Here is a 20,675-nt window from a genome sequence, read left to right as displayed (position 1 = left end):
ACATACAACTGTTTATTGTATGTAACAATTAAGCATATAACCTGAAAAAGATCATTTTGTTTTGCTCCATTTTTGAAATTAGGATTCCCTGGATGAAAAAAAATGCCATAAAATGTAGAATTTTATGGGGTGTTTTATGCTGAAAATGTTTTATTTTAGGTGAGATGTGCTCAGTGTTGGCTATAAGAGCATTTGATTAACATCTGAAATACTTAGATACAGGATGTTTAATTTAATTAGTAAAAAGTCAACGCTTTTCCAGTTCAATACTTCAAGTTCTTCCTGGGTTTTTTGCTTGGGTTTTGGTATAATATGGAGACAATATATTTATTAGTTTTTTAAAAGAGCTGTGTTCAAAATTAAATGGGATGTGCTTTACAGAATATTTTTGTTTGTGGGGAAAAATATCAAAGACTTGAAATATTATCACTCATTTAAGGAGCCATCCTCACAGTGCCTAGCTGTGTTTTACAACACAACATCCTTCCTAAACCACACTACAATTTCTAAAATACTCTTTCTTCAATGAAATTGAAGGAATTGACAAAGGCAGGCATTATATATTTGGTTTACAAATAAAGAATGGATGCCCATAGAAACATAAACTTCCTGTCCAAAAAAAATAGTATGAATTAACCTTTCCTAGATAACTTTTAATTACCTTCTCTGCCTTTTCTGGAGCAGTGGTGATGAACTTCGGCCTTGTATCTGATGTGACTGCTCTTTCGGAGGCTTATCAATGCTAAAGAACACTTATTTTCTGCTTCATAAAGAAAGCACAGATTTCTAAGTCATGGAGAACTTTTCGGGACTGCTGAAACACTTCTATGAAGACATTCAGAAAGTCTCATGTACGATGCCCAGTGTATTCAGAGGTGCTATCCCTAAATGTTCAGCCATCATATTTGATCATGCCCATGAACTTATTTGGCGCCGCTTGGAAGTTTTCAAAACACACCACATTCATTTTCAGAACAAATGAAAGTGGAAGGTAAATCTGACCACACTTCTTAAACTAGATTATATAAAATTCAACATGGTGCTCTTATTTTATTAAAACCAGAGATGGCAAACCATACAAATAGATTTTTTTCAGACAACAGAATAAAGAAATACAGTTTTTAATAATTACCTGTCTAAATTTCTTGGGCTTTTTTCTCACACAGGAGAGAATGGGATGAGTCAGTATAACTATTACCATTTGTTAGACAAGAACCCGCTACAGTGGGCCTTACCACTTTGCTCAGTCACTAAGTGGGAAGAGCTGCTTGCACTTCACACACCAGTTGTGATGAAGCCACCACAGGCTTCCTTCCAATGAGGTTCTCTCCTCTTCCCTTATGTCGTGGTTTAACCCCAGCTGGCAACTGAGCACCACGCAGCCTCTCACTCGCCTCCCTCCCAGGGGGATGAGGGAGAGAATCGGAAGGGTAGAAGTGAGAAAACTCATGGGCTGAGGTAAAGACAGTTTAATAGGTAAAGCAAAAGCTGTGCATGCAGGCAAAGGAAAACAAGGAATTAATTCACTACTTCCCATTGGTAGGCAGGTGTTCAGCCATCTCCAGGAAAGCAGGGCTCCATCACACAAAACCGTGACTTGGGAAGACAAAATAGCATAACTCCAAATGTCCATCCCATCCCCCCACCTTCCTTCTTCTTCCCCCAGCTTTATACGCTGAGCATGACACCATATGGTCTGGAATACCCCTTTGGTCAGTTGGGGTCAGCTGTCCCGGCTGTGTCCCCTCCCAACATCTTGCGCACCCCCAGCCTACTCACTGGTGGGGTGGCATGAAAAGCAGAAAAGGCCTTGGCGCTGTGTAAGCACTGCTCAGCAATACTGAAAACTTCTCTGTGTTATCAACACTGTTTCCAGAACAAATCCAAATCCATGCTAGCTACCATGAAGAAAATAACTCCATCCTAGCAAAAACCAGCACATCTTACTCCTCACTTCAACACCCAGAAACTCCTCCCCTCTCACTTTGTCATTGCTTTCAACCTTTTTGTACTGAATAATATTAATAAAAGGTGGATGGAGAAGGGGGAGGGGTTTGTATTTACTTATAGCCTAAGTTTAGAAACCAAACTCTTAATGCCTAGGTCAAGGGACCCCCTTTTCCAAACTCCCCCTCTTCCAACCTCCCCGCAAAGCCAAAGGAGAGAGAGAGAGAAAGGTGCAGCCCAAAGTCAGTTCAGAGCAGGGTGCTGACTGAAGCACTCCAGCTGCTACTCTGGTAACACCCATCCACCTCTGCAAGCGAACATGCTTCCTATCACACGCTAATGCTGGGGGTGATGTGAATAGGACCTATGTTACATATTTATAAAGAATTTCTTTCCTAGCCTGTTTCTTCAAGCATTTAAGTTTTGGGGGTTTTAATTTTCTCATATGAAAACAGAATATTTTGTCTGATTGCCATTTATAATAAGTTTTAGCTGGGAAATTTAAAAGTCTATTGTAAGATACAGATCTTCTTCTGTAAAGACCAAGCCAACATATTATAGAAGTAGTAAGTAGAAATTCGACTCAGAGTCAACAAGAACTGTGCTGTTTTTTTGATTTACCTTTTGGTTTCTAATTAAATTGAAATTGTCCTTACAAAAGTGAGAGGAGAACTATACTGCATAGGCTAGGTAAACATGTTCAACAGGCCTGAAAAATGAGAAGGGCATAAATAGAGCAACTTCTATACATCTGTACTGTAATACAAAAGTATCATAACCTTAACTCCTTTCAAAGACCTTCCTCAGTGATATGCAGTACAAGTAGTATCAAGAGGATCTAGCACTGCATTGCTGCTTAACAATTGCACAGTCTTGCTGGTGTGTGGTCCTGCTTTTGACTCCTGGTGGTCTTGGCTTATGATCTATTTTGAGCTATCTGCAGTTGGAGTAGTATGTCCATCATTCAAGATACGTGTGAGATCTACATAAAACAAACCACAAAAAAATGCAGGATTGTATTTCATGCATTTACAGGGTTCTAACTCCAGTTAGGGAAGGTAGACAAGGAAATATTCTCTGAAAAAGTCTGGGTTGATCTGAAAGTTACCTGTGAATGTTTTGCAAGCTGTGATTTTGGAACGTAGTAAGTTTTTGAATGCAGATACCTCTGGCACCCAGAAAACAGGAAACGCTTTAGAAACTTTTCTTGAAGATTGGTGATCTGAAAGTGTACAGAATACAAATCTGAAGTCCCTGTAGAGCAAATGAAAGTGTAGAGTCAATATTTTGCTGATAAAACCAGAAAATATTAGACAACAGTAATTGACTTAAAAAACAATCACAAAACAATTTTCAGTAACCACTAACAGTGACATTAATATCTTGAAATACAAGAAGTATTTTCAATAGGAAAATTATTCTATGTAACTATGGATTTGCAACTATACTCACCTGACTTGCACATTGTAATGGATTATCTAGCATGTCTCAGGATCATATTATTGCCCTCTGCTGGGTAGGACAAAGGTAAGACCTGCTTGAGCATGCCAGAAGCATTAAATGTGGCTGGTGTGCCCTATCAGCACTTCAATCAGACTCACATGGAGGGAAGCAGGACTTCAAAATTTCTATACCTGTTCTTCTAAATTCTCATTTCAAGGATTAATCAGGAGTATCCTGGGTTAAAAAAAAAAACAAAAAAAACCAAAAAAAAAAACCCTCATGGTTTTAAATAAATGGATCTCTGTTCCCTGTTCCTGATTTCAGTTTTAAATCATGGGTATAATCCATCTGTCAGTGTATTAATAATCACTTCAGGACTTTTTGTACAGAGCATCTGTAGATCTGATCCCCACTGGTGTACAAGCCCGCAGTTTTCAGTAGATCAAACTGATAGTAAGCAACTTAATATTTGGGGATGGGGGGATTTTCACATATTTCCAATTAGCTGTTTTGTAGAAAATATTCAGTGGTGTAATAATGAAGTATCCATTACTCCAAGTACTTCATATGCCCTGTATGAATATAAAGCCAAGAATTTAGCAGGGCCATAGGGGAAAAAGAGGCAGGTGCTTTCCTGTAGGCTTTTATCCAGGATCATTGTGAAAAGTCTCAAGCCAGGAAGCTCTAGTTACTTCCCTGGGACTCTTTCCCACAGCTGATGCAGAAGTTTTTTCCTGATATACATTCTGCATATAATTTTATGTATGATTTGGTATAAGAGAAGCCACTCAGGAACATCTTTCCAGTGGTGACCTTGAAATAAAATCCCACATTGATTTGCACGATGGGAAGAGATTTATGAGTGGCAGACCAGAAGGATAGCATCCCTTTCTGAACAAAAATTCTAAATCTCTATAACTGCTTAGCAACAAGTTCCTAGGCTATACCAAGCTGTAGAACAAATATACCCAACTTTTTTTTTTCATTATCTCGATTATTAGTCTCAGAATTGCTAAATAGTTTAACCTGGGTAGCAAAACAGCTGAAAACAAGTCTTGTTTCTTCCTGACTTATTAACATGAGGTGGCCTATCATCCAGGTGCTTCTGAGCACTACAACAATAGAGACAGTGGCAATCAGCTTTTTCATAAATGAATCCCTTTTATTCCTAGAAAAACACACAAAAAAAGTTAAGTCTTTCTCTATACCATTTAATATCTTTTAGAGCTTTAAGCTTCCTATTTATTCAGGGCTATATTGCAAAGGTGTGTTATTCAGGTGAGCTGAGAACGTACACCTCCCTACATTTGTTTGACATATCATCCAGAGAAGAAATCCAGAAAAATAAAACTAACCAGGTTTATCAGAATACTCTGTTTGCAGCATGTACCTTGGTTGTATCTTTCTTTAACAAAAAAAAGTGAGGTGTACCAAGGCAATAAGAAGCATTGAAATTAGCTTGTTAGCTATTGTAAGCTTTTTAGAATGCTTATAACTTCAATCCAAATGTGCTTAATTTTCAGTATAAGAATAAGCTGCCAGTGAAGTTTGGATATCCAGTTTCTCTCAAGCCTGAGAGGAGTCAGAGATAAGGTATTTTGTTTGCACCAACCATGAAAATTGTTCATAAAAGCAATGCAGAAATGGTACAAAGTTTTGTTGAATGGATCAGTTCTGTGGGATTAATAAAAACTAAAGCAATCCCCTTTTAAATAATACAATGTACACTCCAGAGTTTGTGACACACGGCCTGTGACAATACATGGAGTGTTGATATAAAACTGAGCAAGTAAATCTGCTTCAAAGCTGCTAGGGAACTGGCTTGACATTCAGATGTGCTGAGAAATTCATAATTCTCATTTGGCTAGACCCAGCTCTGCTCTCACTTATATGGGTTTAAAACAGGGATAACATTCGGTGAAGTCGAGTGACACTGCAACCCAAAAAAAGGGGGCAAAAGCCTGAAATTTGTTCATTGATATGCAGTTGAACAAAGTCTGACTCATTGCAACAATGGAACTCATTTTCTGACTGCTTTAAATATACATTTCTTTAAAACAAAAGATTTTGTCAAAAATCTCAGTTTGTGGCAAGAAAGTCTGAGCTGGTGACAAGAGAGCAAGGAACACATTTGCTGAAAGATCTGAGGAGTCCTATGCCATCTCACCTTGTCAAATTCTCATTCTTCTTCCATGTCACAGACACACTGATCTTGATGAAGATGATGATGTTAAACAGGAGTATGAGTGCTACTGGCAAGAGGAATGACCACAACATGGGCTTTTGCACACTGAAATTCTGATTTTGATCCAGTGCTGCAAGCCAGCAACTTTTAATATAAAGAGAGGCCATTTCAGAAGGTTTGTTAGACACATTATTCAGAATACCAAAACAAAACAAAATAATATTCCACTTTTCATCCTGAAAGATCTCATAGGGCTTTCTAGGCCTTGTTAACCTATTTCTGAAAGGCAACCATTCCCTGAGAACTGGAGGGCTTTCAATCATGCTTCTCTTTCTCTGGGAAATGCAAAATGATTTATCAAGCAAACTGCATAGAGAAATACAGTAAGGTGCAATATAGCTAACCAACTAGGTATCTGGCCACCATATGCAAGTTTATCTTTAGAGTATATATTATAATAGAGCTAAAGAGTAATAGGGGAGACATAATGGAGAAAGGTTGAAACAATAACAGGGGCAACTTCAGAAGGGCAGTGTTATCCTGCAATAAGCTTTACCTCTTTTTCTTTCATTGCCAAATAATCTCAAGTTAGAAGTCAACACTCCCTAAATGAGTGTCATAAGATAGCAACCATGTGGAAGGGGGTTGTATTTATGCTTCCAAAAGAAGTCTACCTTTGTTCTGCATCATCCACTATCACCAAGGTGCGTTGTAAGCCTAATAGCCTGCTGTGGTATGTGGGCACTAAAATGAATACCAATACCAAAAACCTAGGGTAAATAGAGGTACAGTTATGTTGGCCAGAAAGATTTTAAATAAATGGAAGGATTAAGTTTAGGTACTGAAATGCTGTTATGCACTTAAATGAGGTCTTGAATTTCAGCTAGGCTAAGAGCATCCACAGCTTCCATTTAAAGTCACAGGGGATCTTGGAGGAGAATTCAAGGCAGATGTGGATCCAGTACCCTAAATCCTTAGTGAGGAGAAACTGCAATTCCTTATAGTGAATGTTTAGCGTGAGTGAAAAGTTTTGTTTTCTTTTAAGTACTTAGATATACAACATAGTATACCAACAATAAATCTAGAATTGTATTCATAATAAGCCATCACAAAAGGTGTGGGATAGCAAGTATTGTAATAATACATGAACCTACAATTCTTTCTGTTGGTAGTTTAAAGCTATTCCTTCTCTGTAAGTAGGCCCAAGTGTTATTGCAACTACTACAGCAGGGATTCCTAACTAATAGGAGAGACACTAGCAATTTATTGTTCGGTTGCATAGGCGTACCTCCCTTCCACACAAATAACTTCTTGCCTCCTAAAATGCATAGATTTTAAGAGCTCCGTTTCATCTGCCTTGCACCAAGCTAAGTGGGTTTTCTATAGCCTAGAGAAAAGGCAGGACTGAGGGTTGTGAGCACTGTTTTTCTGAGGACAGCTCATGCCCACGACTTGCTGATTTTTGCCATTAAAGAGCTTCAGCGCAACTTCCAGCGCCAACACCAATGGTGACAGAGCAAACTCCTTCCTGTGCTGTAGCTACCTCCCTCATCACAGCTGTGCAACCCTACCCTCTTGTCAGCAGCGAGAAAATAATTTAAGAAAACTCTGCACCAAGCACCATTATATTTCATGCCAGCTTGATGCAGAGTATAACTTTTGCCCCCCGAGAAGCGTGGCAGAGTGGGCTTGCCTCCTTGATGCCTTTGCTTCTCTTTCTCTCTTCCATGTCTCCTGCCTACCTGTTCGCTAAGCAGCACATCTCATTGGAAGGAGCCTCCCGCACAAGTTTTTATCTGAGAAATAAACATGCTTCTTAAAGTCTGTTCCTCCTTCAGCTCTAACAGAGATCTTCTAGACTGCCAAGTATTTGCTGTGCTCTCAAAGTAGATCTGAAAAGTTGTGAGTCAGAATCATGCTATTTTGGACATGTGTAACTAGTCACAGGACACAGTCAAGAATGTAACGCTGTGCTATCGTGTGAATATACATGGAGCACAGTGACGTGTAGCCAGACAGCTTTTGCTGAACATTTTCTGGCTTGCACATGCAGTCCAAATTCTAAAAATTTTAGAGGAATTGCCTCTACCTCCACCCAAATGCAAAACATAATAATGAAACAATCAGGATCTAAAACTACTTGGTAGATGCCTTCAGAAACAACATACCACACAAGCTGCATACACAACATGGAAAAGGCAGGTATTCCTGTACACTGTATTAGAAGAGCTTCTTGAAGGAGGCTGAGATTTTTACTTTACCTAGTGGGCATCCATCTGCATTCTTCAGTCCTCCAGGTAGTTCCCTTTCAGCTTGCGGTATTGCTGCTAGCTGTTGTATTGACTTAAGAATGTGCAAGAATGTGCTCTTTGCTTATTAATAAATAATATGTAACAAATAATGTCAGTCACTCCTTGCTTTTGGATATATGCAAGGCTCTGGCTGAGGTCATGAGGAATCTCAGAGAGATGTAAATGAAAAATTTGAGTCCATATATGCAATCACTGTACCTGAAAGGTTTTTTACTTAGTTGACAGAAACAGATTGTTGAATGCCTTGATGACTGTGAAAATTTCTCCTGCACACAACAGACCTACATTGCTGTGCCAGTGAACAAGCTATCAGTTTCAGTGCCGTTATCAGGACAATGAAAACAAGCTCAGTTTATGCGAGTAGTGTGAGCAGTAACAGGAGATTATTTATTAAATCATGTTGTGCTAAAACAGAGACACTGATTATAATTGCTCTCTACTGATCTCCTATCTTTACAACTCTCCCTGAATGTACTATGTACTGATACTTTGGTAAGAGTTGCCATATATACGACTTTAAATCTTACCCCATCCAATCACTGACATGGTTATGAGGAAGAGTCCAGGCAGGGGCTTCATGGCTCTAAGCAGCAGTAAGTACAACTGTGCCGAATTTAGTGCTGTCCACATAAATGTCACCACCAAAAAGTAGTGCAGTTGGACAGCCACAGCCGTACACCAGGAGTCTGCGGGAGGATCTACCATGTCAGATGAGAGTAAGGTGTTACTGGCGGTATCATAGGGAAGGTATTGCTGGCAGTAGCTGGTGGTATTGCTGCTGTGATTCCTGGCATTTTGGTTTCCAATTCCAGAGATGAAGATGATGTTAAAAATGAGCATAGAGAAACAGAGACTCACTAATATCCACGTTACAGGTGACTTCAGAGTTTTACTATTGGTAGGAATACATATAGGAGAAAAAAGTAGAGCAAAGTAAGAGAAATTGTAAAATATTTCCTCACTTCCATTGATACTAAAGGCAAGCTAGAGTGTGCAGTCTTTAATACAGAGCGAAACCAAAGCAATAACTTGTTTGCAGAATTCTACACTGTCATTACTCTCAGACAACTTACCAAATCCATCAGTTTTGTCTGATTTCAACTAGAACAGAGAATACCCAGCACCTTTTAGGACTGGGCCTTTTCCAACAGCAGTTGGAATGCATTTTCTTTTCTCCACTCTGCTCTTTTTAGAATCTTCAGTATTAAGAGGTGAAATAGCGTAAGACAAGTATTTCTAAACACTCTTCAAGGTACAAGAGAATAATAATCCTCCACTTCCAAATGCTGTCTTACAAATGCATTTAAAAGGCAGAGTCTGGAAGCTCCTACAATCTTGAAAACATTGACCTTGACAGATTGCTTCAAATCTACATTAGTGCAAGCAGGACGAGAAACATGCATTCATCTACAATAACTGCAACTCTGTTGGCATGACTTTGCTCCTTGTGCAAGGGGGAATCACATGACACCATTAATCACAGGCACATCCATCAAGGAAGTTTGCTGCAATTGCATTTAAGTCACTCACAATAAAACTGTAGTACAAGCAGTGTGCGTAACCCCCATTGCTGTATAGTCACGGTGCTTTGAAATCAACTGTTCTCTACAGACATTTTATAAACAGAAGGCAATAGAGTATAGAAACTATCAAATAGGCAACGGAAAGCAGAGTAACATCTGAGTAGGATAGCAAGAAGAGAACCTGAGGGAAAACATATATGCGTTTACATGAATGGTAAAAGTCTAAGCGATAAGACAGTGGACTGAAATGACTAACCTTGAATGAAGACACCAACGTAACAGGCATATTGGTAACTGGCTAGAAGATAACTGACTAGACATTGTAATACCAGGGTACAGGGCATACAGGAAAATAAAAAGAAGGTCATGCAATACTGTTACACATTTTTAAAGCCTGGTGTTTACTGAGAGTAATGAACTAAACACTTCAACATATAGCACAGATCAGCGTAGCAATAATACAGTGCTGGGTCTGTGTTGTCATCTGCCTGGCCAGGGTAGTAACAGAGACATCAGCGAGGCAGCAGGGGATGTGAAATGCAACAGAAATGGCAGACTGCCCTCACCCCATGTAGATGTGGCATCTGGAGATACTAATAATAATTGCTAGAAGTGCTGGTCGGGTCCAGTTTGAGTCAGTTAGCACTTAATGGGTAGAGCGTAAATGTCTGTGCTATCTTAAAGGTCTAAACACAAAAAAAGGTGAGGCATTAGCTGTGTGTTATATGAAGGTATAGCTAGGTAACAATAAGACTTGAAGAGATGGAAAATCTGCTGATCATCAGGAGAATTTCCTTTTTATGCTATGGAGACCAACTAAACAGTGTATCAAGTCATCGCTTTCGTACTCCAGCCACTGAATAGCTTAAATGAATAACTTCAATAACTGAATTGTTCTCAAATTGCTTATGTTGGGAAGCTATCAAAATCAAGGTTAATTCAATCATGCAGCTTTGAAGTGTTTGTAAAGCTTGGAACGGTAGGAAAGAAAGGTGAATGCGTTGCATAGGGAGGAAGGAAATTGCATTTATAATTACTGGAGAAGGTATTATTTGACTTGAAAACATCTGAATATGCGCCATGAACAAACAGCAGATCGGGAACGCCCGTTCTCACTATTCTTACTTCTGACTTTTAGCACGACCTTATAGTCAAAGTAAATATTTGTATTTAGGAGGAATAACATCCTTTTAAAGCTGGGCTCCGGATCCCTACCACGCACACCTCCTCCTCCCTTCTCCTGGCGTTCCCCTTGTCCCCCCCCAGCTGCCCCAGGCTCACTAGATGGCAGCACCACAGCGCGGCTCCTCACAAAATCCCAAATTACTAACGGGCCCACAATAACCTTATGTTGCAACCTTATGGGGAATCTTCTTAGCATTAGAATAGCTGCTACTAATATTATGTATTACTTTAGAGAAGATTTGGCATTTGAACCATTTAGTGAAGGCTATGTACTGGGAAAATATAATATTGAGTTCAAGGGTTTCCCATCAAAGGATCCAGGCAGGAGAAGCATTCAATAGTCAAGCAAAAATACATGATGAAAGGAACTTCTCTTATTTAAAGGGAGTGTAGCTGGTTTCTTTTTTCTTTTTCTTTTTCTTTTTTTTTTTTTTTTTTTCATTTGGGACTAGTGATAAGGAAACAAAGCGCAGAAGCAGGAGAAAAGCAGTCACTGTCTGTAAGGTGCTTAGTCACATTCAGCTCTCCATGTTTTGTACATATGGCAGAGCTAAGCCTTAAAGCAAGGCTTAGGCGTTGATGGATTTTATCGGGAAGAGTTTATCATTCATACAAAAGAGTTTGAATTTGAATTCTTGAGGGACAGAACTGTTTCGTCCATGTTCAGCTGATCATAGGACTGAAAGGAAAGGCTTCGCTCTTAATCCTTCCTAATGTGTTAGTGTCAGCATCACCTCATTCCCTCATACCAGTCTACTCCAAATCCCTTTCACTTTCTCACTGATTTGGTATCCTGGGCCAGCATTGCCTCCATTCAGAGGCATTTGCTGTGAACTGGGAACCTGACTGAGGAAACTGCAGGCCAGTTAAGGAATATGAAATGGGATGCTGTGTTCAGGCAAAACCAAGCAAAATAAAATAATCACCATTGGAAATTCAGGCCATTTGCAAAGCAGGCATATGCCAGGAATGCCAATGAAAAAGGCTTTGGTGATTAATTTTGCTTTCTGCAAAGTTTTAAGAAAAGTAACACACATAAATATTTCCTGCCTCATTTTCCTAACACTTTTTTTTTTTTTTTCTTGGGATGATGCAGAATCTCAGACACTGTTTAAATAGTAATTTAAGATTACTTGTGATGCTAGGGAGTCCAGGTTTTCATTACAATTCAGAATTTTGGGAAGTTCTAAAGTAGGAGTTCTCCCTTTCTGGAGCACATCCAGATTGCCATTGAAGTGTTACCTGTAATTTTGTAAAAGCAGAAAGGTATGCACTGAGTACAGAAGTGCTCACATGCACATGATCTCATTGGGAATTAAAACTGTACTGTGGGTGTGACATCCGATCCAGTATTATTTTCTGTTTGCATGTGAAATATTTGTCTTTCAGTGTTAAGAGGGACTATGAATTATTTAAGTAGTTATTGTTCTTTTTAGAACATGTGTTTTATACTCAAATACGTAATCTTGTCAGAGTGGCTGACATTATTCATGCCAAATTCAGATAGGTTTAGTTATGCTAGAGCTGCAGAAACACATCTTTTTAATGGGAGGCACAGGCATCAGCACTGAGCTATCAGGAAGACTTTTTATCATATCTTGAAAAACATAGCTTATATGTTGTGAAAGAAATGCAAAAGAGCATGTGGAGCCACCATGCAACACTCAGTCCTCTACAAGCTTTCTGAAAACTGAGACAGTTCATGGAACCACAGTTGATGGAAAGCATCCTGAATCCTAATGCTAAATAGTAGGATATAAATAGATTATTTGTCAATCAAAAGGCTGTTCAGGAGCAGGTATTAACTGACTCGCAGCCCAGTCCCAGACAGGCACAGATAGGACTTGGCGTGCATACCTTAAATTCTCTGCTTTTGGGGTAGAAAGCTGTGTGGTTTGCGCTCTTGCTGCCTGACCTATGCTTTTCTGGCTTCAAACACTGACCTCTCTTCTGGTCTAATAATCTGACATCTTTCACAAACCTTACATTTACTTTTGGGAAGTAGAAGTGAAAGGAAAGAAACACATACCATTCACTATCAGGTTTGCATTTTTCTTTGGAGTTGCCATTTTTACCCACTATAATCCATTCAAAAGTAAAGGTTTTTATCATGCATTCAGGAATGTTCACTGTGCAAGTACTGGCTTCACAGAAATTAACTGCACAGAAGGAAAAAACCCCATATTCAAATCAAATATTTTTAATACAAGGACCAATTTTCCAAGATAAAATAGTATTAAGACAATGGAAGCTCATTGAACCTTTTGCCCTAAAGGAAATAAAACCAGTTGGGTAAATCTTGTCTAAACCCAAGGTGCTAAGCTGCTACAAGTGATATTTATGGAGTCACTGAAACCCTAAAAGCCCATATTTTTTGCCATCTCTCCTATTTTCACTGCCTTGCTCCTAGAAAATTTGTAAAAGATTATAAAGCTTCACTACCAGAGTCTTGTTACCTATGCAGAAGTCAGATTTGGTAACCTAATGCCACAGAAGATGGCAGGGGGGGCAAAAATACACATTTGTTCCAAATGGGGTTTGGACAATTAATGGGGGACGGTCCTTCGGTGAGTCTGAAGCATGATGGGTCGGATGTGGCTTCTGGCACAAGGAGTCGCTGCCCTGCTGCCTGCTGGAACGGGACGGGGTGTCCAACGCAAACCCCATGCCTTGACTAAGCACCTGGTGCTGGCTACATCTAAAGGCAGGATGATGACCTCAGTGGAACCATGGCCTGACCTGGTACAGCAGCACAGAGCATTCTCATGTCATACCATACCACTATAACTTAACAGAAATATACCTTGCAATGCTGCAAACACTTGAAAAAAGTACTGCAACACACAGGCGGAAGATTTTTGCTTGGTCTTAGGACTTGCAACATCCTGCTTTTGCTAACTTTTTCTAATTTGGACCACATTTCAGATGACTGTGTCCCATTAGCAGGACTGAGTCAAAGACGCATACTTATGGTGAGGGTCCTGAGGGGGGCTCAGGAGACCTGGAGTGTTCTCTGTGTTCTGGCACGGGTTTCTTTGCCAAGTCACGTAACCTTCTATGGGTCTGGTTTTCTATAGGGTCTCAGTTTCCCATGACACAATGATACTTTCCTTCTATAGAAATGAACATGGTTATGAACAAATAAGGACACCGTGACTCTGCAAAGATTAGGTCTGCCTTACAGCATCATACCTGAACCTCACTTGCCAGGAGGTGATTAGCAGGGCGAGGTGTCTCAAAAATGTGAGGTGGCAGGAACCTCTGGAGGGCATCTAGACCAAACAGAGGCTCCACGTCCTCACTGGGAAACATATTCCAGTTACATGCTTCGCTACCTTTCTAACCAAAACAGTTCTCTTCATGCTCAATCTCAGCTTCTCAAACTGCAGTTTACAACTGCTGCCCCTTGCTTTACCTTCTGTCCCTACCGAGAGGAGTTTAGATTCAATGGTCTTGGCAACTCCCGCTCAGTTAGCTGGAGGCTCGCTGTCCTCACAGCATCCTGCTGGACCCTCTCCAGCTTCTCCAGGTCTTTTTAGCCTGGGGTACAGGGGGCAATATTAAGCACGTATTTCATGGTGGGGCCTCACCGGTGCCAGGAAGGGGAGGGTAATAGGGTCCGTCAACCTGTCTCCCTCCACATAGCACAGCTGCTCTGCCTTGTTTGCAATGAACACACGCTGTTGGCTCATACGGAACTTGGCAGCCACGGTCGCTCCCAGGTACTTTCCAGCAGGGCTATTCCTCAGCCAGCAAGTTCCTGGTCCGTACCAATGTCCCTGGCACGGAGTTCGGCACTTGTCCTTGTTGGACACTGTGAGGTTTCTGTTGGCATGATCCTCAGGTTTCTCAAGGTTCTTCTGCATCGAAGCTCTGCCATTAACTGTGTCAACAATACCTCTGCCCCGTCCCAAGCTTAGTTTTGTCTGCAGATTTGCTGAGAGGGCATGCTGTGTCGTTGTTCAGGTCTCTCATAAAGGCATTAAATGATACTGGCCCTAGGGTCGACCGGCAGGTTACTCTACTTTTACAGTATTCCAGTCAAGTCACTGATTGAGCCAAGCCTTCGTGCTTGGCTGTTGAGTTAATTTTCAACCTGGTTAATGTTTCATTCACCCAACCTGTACATCTTCACCTACCAAACAAGAATGTTGAGGGAGATGTTGTCAAAGGCATCTCTAAAATCAAGGTATATTACATTTGTTGCTCTTCTGTTGTCTACATAGTTATTTCATACAGAAGGCAGTCAGGTTGGTCAGACATGATTTGCCCTTTGTAAATTCGTGCTGTTCCATATTATCTTTTTGTCTTTCACATGCATGGAAATAGACTCTAAGAGGATGTGCTTCATAATACTTCTAGGGGCTGAGGTAAGCCTGAGTGGCTTATGGTTCCCCAGCCCTCCTTCTTGCCTTTCTTAAAGGTGGGCATAATGTTGGCCTTTTTTCAGTTCCCTGTGGCCTCCCTTGATCACCATAGGTGACAGATAGCAGCCCCACAGTGACGTTGGCCAGGTCTTTCAGCAGTCTTGAATGAATCCTGTCTAGACGCATGGATTTGAATACTTTTGTAGTGATCCTGCCTTCCTTCTGACAGATGAAAGCCAGGAATAAGTTGCTACATTCATGCATGAATACATATGCATTCATACATGAGTACCTATTCAAGCTTTATTTTTTATCTTTCTAGTGATTCAGGCCTTAATCTGAAAGTGCTTTGGGCTGGTTTATATACATATCTGTACTACTTGGGTTTGGACTTACTAAAGAGAGTCCATCTGAAATAAAATTGTTTGGTGCTTTTTTTTCCCACTGATGCAATTCTCAAATTATTGCAAATGTTTTGGCTTCAGTAGAATTGCTTCAGAATTACAAAAAAAACCCCAAAGAAATCACAAGTAGGAAGAAAACCAGGCCCTTCTTCATGATCTGTGAAGGAAAGTAACCATGATGTAATGTACAAAAGGAATGAAATATGAGCCAAGTGGAAATTTTCCATCACCCTTGGAACAAAAGTAATTGGTTTACAAAAGTTGTCTACCCTATATGCCCTGCTGTATCCTGCTGGCAATAAACCAGATCACCTCCTCTATACCCCTGACACACGACTGCCCTTCCTTCCAGCTTCCCCATCACCTTTAGCAATATGTTCCCACGCCCTTTATGCTGCATCATGCCTCAGCTCCCCCCGCAACCTCTGTCCCCTACATCCACCTTTAGATTCCCAACACATAAAATATACACCTTTGTTTTGTTAGCTGGTGGAGAGGAGACAAATGTCATGGGTAGTTTAGAGCTATGCCTCTTAGTGGCTAGACTGGATTGACTGCCCATGTGGCCCCCACCTCCCCACTGCCAGCATGAGTCTCCTTGCCCTTTTCTCCGTGAAGTATTTACAGGGTTGGTCTTCTGTACCCAACTAGTGACATGTGCAAAACTCATAGGATGTCGAGACCTTTAAGATCCGCAACCATCTAGTGAATTTAGTTGAAACTGGTCAGCAAGTCAAAGTTACCATGAAGGTGGAACAACAGACGGGTAGGCAGTATAAACATTGCTCAGGAAAACAGAGTAGAATTCAGATTTTGTAAATGCAATAATGTTTGCTATTATTTCAAGTTAATGATGCCTGTCCAAACATTCCTACCTCATGTGTTTTAATAACCGCAGTTATTAAAATCTATTCTTTAAGGCAATTCACAGCAAATCAAATGCAGAATACCAGAGGAGTGAACATAGGGAATTACAGACTCATCATCATGGTTTCTTTCCAGTGCTGAAAACCCAGCCATGATTATTTTATTTAAACCAACGTCTCTGAAACATATTGCCCAAATGTTCCAACCCATCATGAACTAATCCAATCTGTCATTGTCTGTTGGATGCGTTACCCATCCTGTCATAAGGGAAATGACATGGGGGGCCTGAAGTTTCCATCTACCTAGCAGTCTTCACCAAGAATGTTTTCCTGGATAAGCTGCAGATCTTTCGACGTCCTTCTGACCAAACATGTGAGGTCATTTGACAAAGGCACAGCTGACACCTGACAGCCTATCCATGTGTCACACTGGCCACAGTGTTGGGTTGGAAAGCCAACACTGGCTTTCCAGTGATCCCCAGCTCATGCTGGGGATCTTACCAGCTCTGGAGATGCTGTGGCTCGGTGAGCCAGCACCCTTCTGGCATCGTCTGGGAGAACCTGCTCCAGTTAGGGCAGTGCAGAGGTCCCATGCTGCGGTGGAGGGCACTGAAATGGGAGTCAACCAAGCCAGTGCTGTGCCAGGCGTAGGAAATTTGACTCATCCAAAACCAGTGCCAGTGGCAGCAGGAGCTGAGGACAGGCATTGTCCTGCAGGGTGCTGAGCTGGGTGGTGTCCCTTAAACACTGGCAGATCCAGACATGGCAATACTGGCCACTGACATCTGAATCGGATTTTTAAGTCAACTGTGATCTTCAGACAGAGGAATTCAAACAAAGGCCAAATTGGCTAGAAACAGGCCACAGACAGTTGAAACCTGTAATGTCTTCCTCAGATACATCATTAATTTGAAAGAGCAACAGAAGTGGGTAAAGGATATGGCCTCACCTAGCAAGAAGAGCCACGTCACTGCTTGTGGATCCAACCCTGCTGAGCAAGTCTTGGCCGGGGGGAAAGATCAGGGGCCTCCTGAAGCAAAAGGGTTCCCAGAAATGTCGCCAGCTGCCCATGGTGCCTGCCTTGTACTGACCTATCTCACAAAGAGCTCCCACCCACTCTTCTGGGCACACGCAGGCTCCGTCCTGACAGACGTCACTGTTGAGGCAGGGGCACGGAGGTACTATGGGTTGTGTGGTGTCTGTGTAAATAAAGAATCAAGATATTAAAATATTCATTAACAGGTATGTAAAACCACATATCTACCTAATTTGATGAAGGAAAGAAAAAACATGATTTATTTGAAGCTTCAACTAAAAAATGTACGTGACCCAGTCTTTCCCATGTACTTAGTCACTGGTCCTTCCTTGTCACTAAAACCAATGGCATGAATGTGGGGTTGATGGACCTCAGGCTCTGAAAGATGGGTCCAAGACCTGGGGGATCTCCACAGACCAAGGCTTCCTCACAGTCAATGTCACCTGGTCCCTAAGTGAAGGATGGAGTTGGAATCCTTTCCCATAAGGTTCACGGTGGAAAATGTGCACCTGTGCACTGGGTGCAGTATGGTATGGTATGGTATGCCTTGAAATAATGCAGAAAACCAGACTTGAGGGCTGCCGTTTGATCTGACATTTTAGTGCCTGTGTCTTGAGACGCTGACAAATAGAGTAAAGCCAGAAAATTCAAAAGCAAACAGTGCTGTCAGGAACACATGTGCTATTGTATATTTCTGATGTTCTTGCTGAACTAAAAGATTGCCTAACTTCTTAGTCTTTAATGGGATTCATATAACGGGAAGATTACTGCAAAGGGGATGTGCCACGTGGCGGGGGTAATTCTGTTCTTGGCACGCATCACTCGGCTTTTGCTCATGTTGTTGCTATTTAACATTTGTGTTTCAGGCTGTCTCAGCTACACTACAGCCAGATGTCTATGATGACAGTGGAATAGCATCTATGTGTCACTAGGTAATGCCTCCACTAGACATCAGCTTTTCAAAACACATTGTCTCTCCGTTGGAAATCTTACAGAATGGAAAGGAAAACTCCTCCAGCAATTGAGATCTGGGTGGCCCAAGCTACGCAGCTCCAGGGAACGGCTATATCCTGGGGACTCGGGTGCCTGGTTGGGCAACTATTGCCCCTTGCCCAGCAGCGCTGGCTCACCTGCCAGTCACAGGCGTGTGGCACGTGGGGCAACGTGGCAGAGGAGAGACACCGGGGCTCAGCCGCTTGCTTTGGATGGGAGCCTGGGAACGCACAGAATCTGGGAAACCTGCAGCACAGCTCCAAGCCTCGGTCTCACTTGGTGAATGCGTGCCCAAAGCGGCCAGGCAGAAGGTGACGCGGCAGGGTAACCCGGCACGGAGCATCCCGAAGCCAGGGAAGGAGCGAGGCTGCCCGGCAAGGGCACAGACCCTGGGCTGCCTCGGGTGGGAGCGGCGGCAGCGGCGGCTGGGCTGTCGGGGTCTGGCTTTGGCACTGTTAGTCCCAGGCTGCAAAAGGAGGGTAAGGAAAGGGAAAGGTGAAAAGGAAGACAGGGCTGACACGCCTCTGAAAGCAGTAAGACAGAAAAGCTCAAAGCTGTGGGGTTAAAAAGTCCAGCGTTTACCCGTGGAGGTGCCGGCACAGCTGCCAGGCAGCCCGTGCGGCGAAGGGCAGGTGCCAGCAAACAGCATCGGCCTTACCTTTGCCTTCCCCAAAAGAGTCCCTCTGTCATAACAACGTGATGCTCGCGGGATCTGTTAATGTCAGTTGAAACTGTGGCTCTATTTAGTGCTCCTTGGTAACCTTTCTTAGCCTACTGTTCAAAGTCTTACGTACCATTGTAAAGCGGGTTTTTTTCACAGAGGGAAATATGTGTCTTTCACAAATATGAATTCCTGAGATGACTAATGCAGTCATGTCTACCCCACACGCAGTAAAACTCATCAGGCTCCAGTAATTGTGGCATTGGCTTAAAATCATGGGGTTCTTCTGGTTTTATTTTATGATTCAGAAAACATCTTCTTTTTATTTGTCCTTGGCTTTTAAGTTTTGCAGACATTAATCATCTCAAGAATCACATTGATTTTGACCATATATATTTTTAAACTAAAACGAAACGATGCTCGCATAATAGTATGTCATCATGAACTGTTGGGGGTTTTTTTAATCAAACATCGTGGGAAATGTTAATGATAAAACTTGTGGTTAAAGTTTGAATAAAGAAGAAACACTACCACTACGCACAACAAGCAACGCATCAGATGGGCACGGAGGTATTCTCCATCCCTGAAGTAGCCGCAGTTTAAATCCAGTTCCTAGCAGCTTGTTTGCCTGCAGTTGTCTAAATCCGAGGCATAAGCAGAGGTATCCCCAAGTTGCACTGAGAGTTAACTCCCATTTCATCTGGGTTTAGCTCCATCAAATCAAACAAAGCGCTGGGTATATACTTATATTAGCAAAGGTAGATAATTACTGACGGATGTTAAATAGTTGCTGTTTACTTATGTGCCATTTCTTGGCCTTGGGTGGGTTCCCTCCCTACAAACATCCGATAAATCTCTGGACATAAATATAACCTAATGTATCCTCATATAAACTTTCCCCAGGTTTCTTGGTCTCCAATTATATCTGACTCCCTGCTGGACAAGCAGCCAGGAGTATCTGATTCTTTCTATGAATTTTGAATATAGGTCCATGAGTAATTTTGTATCATGTCAATATAGTGAGTATTTTGCTGAGAGGAAGCACTGACCAGTTTTCTGCTCCAAGTTTGCGCACAGAAGTGTCTTATGACAGATTGTATTGACCTGATTTGGGGGTATAGAATATGCAAACCAATATCTCTGATATTCTTTCAACAAACTTTTCTGTAATACAAGTTGTAATGAAAACATGAATAAGTAATATACAGCATGTTTTGCTTATATACATACAAACTTATAAACATAGGTAAAGCTAAATATTTCCTCTTTACAACATAATTTTACTAGCCTAGCTAGAGGTTTATTTTTGTCTTTTGAAAAATAAAACAGATTTCTACCAGAAGAGTGAGAAAATTTCAAGACATTTCTCAAAGCTTTATCAGAGGAATTATATACAGTGTAAACATGTTACAAGGAAAACAATCTAGAGATTGTTTGTCGTCCTATTCTGTTTTACAGCAGAATGCAAAGTTTGGGTTACTTCTTTAAACATCAGTGTAAAAAGAAAAACGTTTCCACCTAAGAATTGTACAGCATGGATGCAATCGTGTTTATCAGCAATCATGTTTAAATACTTTAGGAAAGGAAAGAGAACCCAAAGAGCACAAATAGAACTCAAATCAGGTAGAATTATATTTCTTACCTGTTTTAAACCTGAGGACAAACTGCCAAATACAATAGCACCTAAAGGGTCACAGTCACTGCACAACAGGTAATTCCAACCAATATTCTGTCCCAGTGGAGTGAAGGCATG

General features: G+C 41.3%; 1 protein-coding gene across 1 annotated transcript in view; it reads right to left on the bottom strand.

Annotated features, from left to right (window-relative positions):
• Nucleotides 1–20,675, bottom strand: part of ADGRG7 (adhesion G protein-coupled receptor G7) — a 22,229-nt gene extending 1,554 nt beyond the window's left edge. The window contains 13 exon segments of the mRNA XM_049824240.1: nucleotides 3,056–3,132; nucleotides 3,135–3,201; nucleotides 4,417–4,558; nucleotides 5,558–5,719; nucleotides 6,730–6,811; nucleotides 8,415–8,779; nucleotides 9,261–9,331; nucleotides 11,729–11,796; nucleotides 11,799–11,843; nucleotides 12,629–12,754; nucleotides 17,324–17,431; nucleotides 20,565–20,598; nucleotides 20,600–20,675. Coding sequence (XP_049680197.1) covers nucleotides 3,056–3,132; nucleotides 3,135–3,201; nucleotides 4,417–4,558; nucleotides 5,558–5,719; nucleotides 6,730–6,811; nucleotides 8,415–8,779; nucleotides 9,261–9,331; nucleotides 11,729–11,796; nucleotides 11,799–11,843; nucleotides 12,629–12,754; nucleotides 17,324–17,431; nucleotides 20,565–20,598; nucleotides 20,600–20,674 — 1,422 coding nt within the window. The 5' untranslated portion in view covers nucleotide 20,675.

The sequence above is a fragment of the Accipiter gentilis genome, chromosome 21 (genome assembly GCF_929443795.1).
Source record: "Accipiter gentilis chromosome 21, bAccGen1.1, whole genome shotgun sequence".
NCBI lineage: Eukaryota > Metazoa > Chordata > Aves > Accipitriformes > Accipitridae > Astur > Astur gentilis.
Note: the sequence above shows the minus strand (reverse complement) of the source record. Positions and strands in the feature narration are given on the sequence as shown.